The following is a 4,046-nucleotide window of genomic DNA, read 5'->3' as shown; positions in this document are numbered from 1 at the left end:
TATGAGTGAGGCTGAATTTGTTGCTGCAAATAAAAAGAAGGGCCCTAGTTGCTTTAGATGTAGGCAGAACGGTCACTTCTTGAATGATTGTGAGGTTGTTCTTTGTGATTGTTGCCAAAAACCAGACCATGCAACTAAAGATTGCCCTCTGCACAAGGCTCCCAGGAAAAGAATAGCAATGTATGGATCGGGGCACCCGGATTTGTCTTTTTGGGAGCTTCCTCTCTCTACTTCTGTTCGGCCTAGGGTCGAGAACACGCGCTTAGGAAGAGTGGAGGTGTCAGGGGGTACTTTATCAGTAGCACAACTTATTACACACTTGCAGTGGGTTGTACCAGATAGTACATATCAGTGGGAGGTTCAACAAGTCGAAGAAAATGTGTTCAAGGTGAATTTTCCTAGTAAGGTTGAATTAGTGCGAGTTCAACACTTTGGGCGTTTTCATGTGCCAGATTCGACTATTATTTTGTCTTTTGATTTCTGGAAGAAGGAAGTTGAGCCAGTTTGGGAGCCGGAGGATGTATGGGTGAGGGTATATGGCTTACCACCAGTGGCGTTGGACGACTACCTTGCTCTTTGAGCTCTGGGGGATGTGTTTGGAAAGACTAAGGAGGTTGATATAGTCTTTACTCGACATTACAATGTTCTTCGTATGTTTATTACTTGTTTGGATACTGCTCTCATACCAGATACTTGGGATCTTAAAATTAAGAATGAGTTCTTCAGATTGAGGTTTGAAGTGGAAGGGGGGAAACATGCTGTACCTTCTGATGTTACTATGTCAGAGGCTCCTGGTGAGGGTGGGGATGATGATCCTAAGGCTCCGGATAACCAGAAGAGGGATGAGCTGGACAGAAATAACAAGAGAACTAAGAATGTGGGGGAGAATGATGCTAATAAAAATGGTTCTAGCACATCACCAAATGGGATTGATAATACAGTGGGGAAGAATGCTATGATACTGTCACAACCCCAAGCGAATAGGTATGATATTACTTGCGGTGTTAAAAAAAATTTCATATGAGTCGAATTTTTTGTCCTTAAGTCCAAAAGTGTTGTTCAATTCTTTCAGCGAAGTGGCTGACAAGGCAGGCGAGTGTATGCCTAAGCCTATTGTCAACCTATCACCATCTATGCTTCAAACTTCAGCCAACCAGATGGGGAGTAGAGCAGTGCAGAAGGGAGGTGTCGAGGCTGCTGTTACGTCGATCGGAGGCGACATACCGCGCGTGCATGCGGCGGCTGCCCAGATTCATGCAGCCGTGAGCCGGGCCGTCACGGCGTCGGGTTCTCGAACCGCTGCTGCTGTTAGCCCGCCTTCGGCATCAGCAGGCCAAGATTCTGGCCGAGTTGGAGGGCAGCCTGGTATGCATGGCGTGCCTCTCAAGGCCATGCAGTTGGGCGCGACGTCGATCACGCCGACCAAGTTATCTAAGGTGAAACACTCAGTTCATGTAGGGGCTGTGTTATATGATTCTGATTCGGTATTTCGGTCTAAAAATTTTGATGAACAGGGATGTATGGCACCTGGTACTATCTCTGATCATAAGAAGAAGAATGGGCCGATGATAGGGCAGCATACTTATGAGCAGATTGTTGCTTTCGGAGGGATTCAAGAGGAGGCTTTGCGCGAGGTGCGGTCGAGTGGAAGACTGCGGACTCAGAATAATGCGGATATGACGCAAATGGAGAGGGCGACTATGCTCGCACAGAAACGAGCCGAGATGCCAGTGATAGGTATGTCATCAGTAAAAACAACATCTATTAATTCTTGTTCGGATGAGCACATAATTGATGACGCTAGGGTGTTAGGGGTTTCGTTAGGCGTGTCTCTTTCAGATTGCACTAAATCGGCTAAGATAATAAAAGATGTTGAGAAACAACGATCAATCACTTTGTTAAAATGTAATGATTCATTGGCACAAAATTGTATGATGGTTTCCCGTGCCTCTGATTTGTGTGACGATTTAGAAGCCGAGGAGGATTTTTTAAGTGACGAGAATTTAGAGAGGCCCAAGGTCATTACTAGGGAGAGAAAGATTCGAAAGAAGAAGTCTTATGATAAAGAAAATGTTAGGAGGAGTAACCGTGTTAGATTCAAACCATCAAAATAACAATGACAAATCTTAAGGGTATGACATGGAACAGTGAAGGGTTTCGAGACCCGGGTAAACATTTGTTTGTGAAGGAATCGATTAGGGACTATGACCTGGATTTTATTGCTTTGCTAGAAACTGGTAGATCTAATTTTGAGGTGCATTTTTACGGGAGTTGGCGGTGGGTAAATTTTTTGCTTGGTTTTGTTTGCCGCCGCATGGTAGACCGGGTGGAATTCTAGTAGGGATTAATACAACAACTTTGGTGGTCAATAGAGTAGATAGTGGAGATTATTGTGTCAAGCTGTCTATTACTTCTAAAATTGATGGTTTTCAATGGCTTCTTGTGCCGGTGTATGGGGCGGCTCAAGATAAAAATAAGTATGAGTTTCTTGCTGAGTTGGTCAGGACTTGTGAATCAGAGACGATACCTATGTTATTAGCTGGGGATTTTAACATCTTGAGGAAACCGGAGGAAAAAAGTAATGATAACTTTAATCCCCGTTGGCCTTTTATTTTTAATGCGATTATTGAAAACCTCAATTTGAGAGAAATCGTGTTGTCGGGTCGGCAATTCACTTGGGCTAGTAGAAGACAAACGCCTACATATGAAAAATTGGATAGGGTTCTTGCGAGTGTAGAGTGGGAACAGAAATTCCCTTTGGTCACGGTCCGGGCATTGTCACGCATGGGATCTGATCATACTCCGCTTTTGATTGATGCGGGGATTCATGCGCATATAGGTAAAAAATCACGTTTTACCTTTGAGTTCGCATGGCTTGAACAAGAGGGGTTTGATGAGCTCATTGCTGCTGAATGGGCAGCCGGCCCCATTGGGAAAAGTCCCATTCAAACTTGGCAAAATAAAATAAGGCATTTACGACGCTTCTTACGTGGTTGGGCGAAAAATTTGAGTGGAAAATATAAGAAGGAGAAGGAGAGACTTCTGAGTATTATTGATTTGCTAGACATTAAAGCGGAAATGATACCGCTATCACAGGGGGAGCGTAATGAGCTAAAGATAGCTAATGAAAAGTTAAATAAACTCCGACGAGACGAAGAGATCAAGTGGGCACAAAGGGCTAAAGTTAAATATATTCAGGAAGGGGGGGATAATACCAAATATTTTCTCCTTATAGCTAATGGTAAACACAAGAAAAAGAAAATTTATCAATTGGAGCAAGATGAAGGAACTATTGTGGGTGATGATAATCTAAGGGTGTATATTTCAGAATACTATAAAAAACTTTTTGGTAATCCAGAGCCTAGCTCGGTTGTGCTTGATGAAAGCATAATTGATGATATACCGCAATTGTCAGCGGAAGAGAATCAGGTGTTGATTGAAAACTTCTCGATGGAGGAGGTTCATGATGCAATTTTTCAAATGGAACATAATAAGTCACCTGGACCAGATGGTTTCCCTGCGGAGTTTTATCAACATTTTTGGGGAGTAATTAAGTTTGATCTGATGGCTTTATTTGAGAGTTTTCAGAAAGGGGAACTACCACTTTATAAATTGAATTTTGGAGTAATCACTCTATTACCGAAAAAGGAAAATGCAACTCAAATTCAACAATACAGACCTATATGCTTACTCAATGTGAGTTTTAAAATCTTTACTAAAGTTGCCACAAATCGTATTTCCGAGGTAGCTCAAAAAGTTATCAAACCGACGAAGACATATTTTAGAAGGTGTTGTTGTCCTTCATGAGACAATACATGAAATGCATAGACAAAAATTAGATGGGGTGATTTTCAAAATTGATTTCGAAAAAGCGTATGATAAAGTCAAATGGCCCTTTTTGCAACAAGTTCTACGTATGAAGGGATTTGATCCGATATGGTGTGATAGGATAAAGCAATTTTTGCAAGGTGGAAGTGTTGGAATAAGAGTGAATGATGTAATTGGACATAATTTTCAAACTAGGAAAGGCCTACGACAGGGCGATC

General features: G+C 42.2%; 1 protein-coding gene across 1 annotated transcript; it reads left to right on the top strand.

The window, feature by feature from the left end:
* Positions 1-652: 652 nt before the first annotated feature.
* Positions 653-1,543, top strand: LOC124672499. The gene is made up of 3 exons (XM_047208721.1): positions 653-984; positions 1,073-1,365; positions 1,515-1,543. The coding sequence occupies exons 1-3, from the start codon at positions 653-655 to the stop codon at positions 1,541-1,543; spliced, it is 654 nt and encodes a 217-aa protein (XP_047064677.1).
* Positions 1,544-4,046: the final 2,503 nt, after the last annotated feature.

The sequence above is a fragment of the Lolium rigidum genome, chromosome 7 (genome assembly GCF_022539505.1).
Source record: "Lolium rigidum isolate FL_2022 chromosome 7, APGP_CSIRO_Lrig_0.1, whole genome shotgun sequence".
In the NCBI taxonomy this organism is placed as follows: domain Eukaryota; kingdom Viridiplantae; phylum Streptophyta; class Magnoliopsida; order Poales; family Poaceae; genus Lolium; species Lolium rigidum.
Note: the sequence above shows the minus strand (reverse complement) of the source record. Positions and strands in the feature narration are given on the sequence as shown.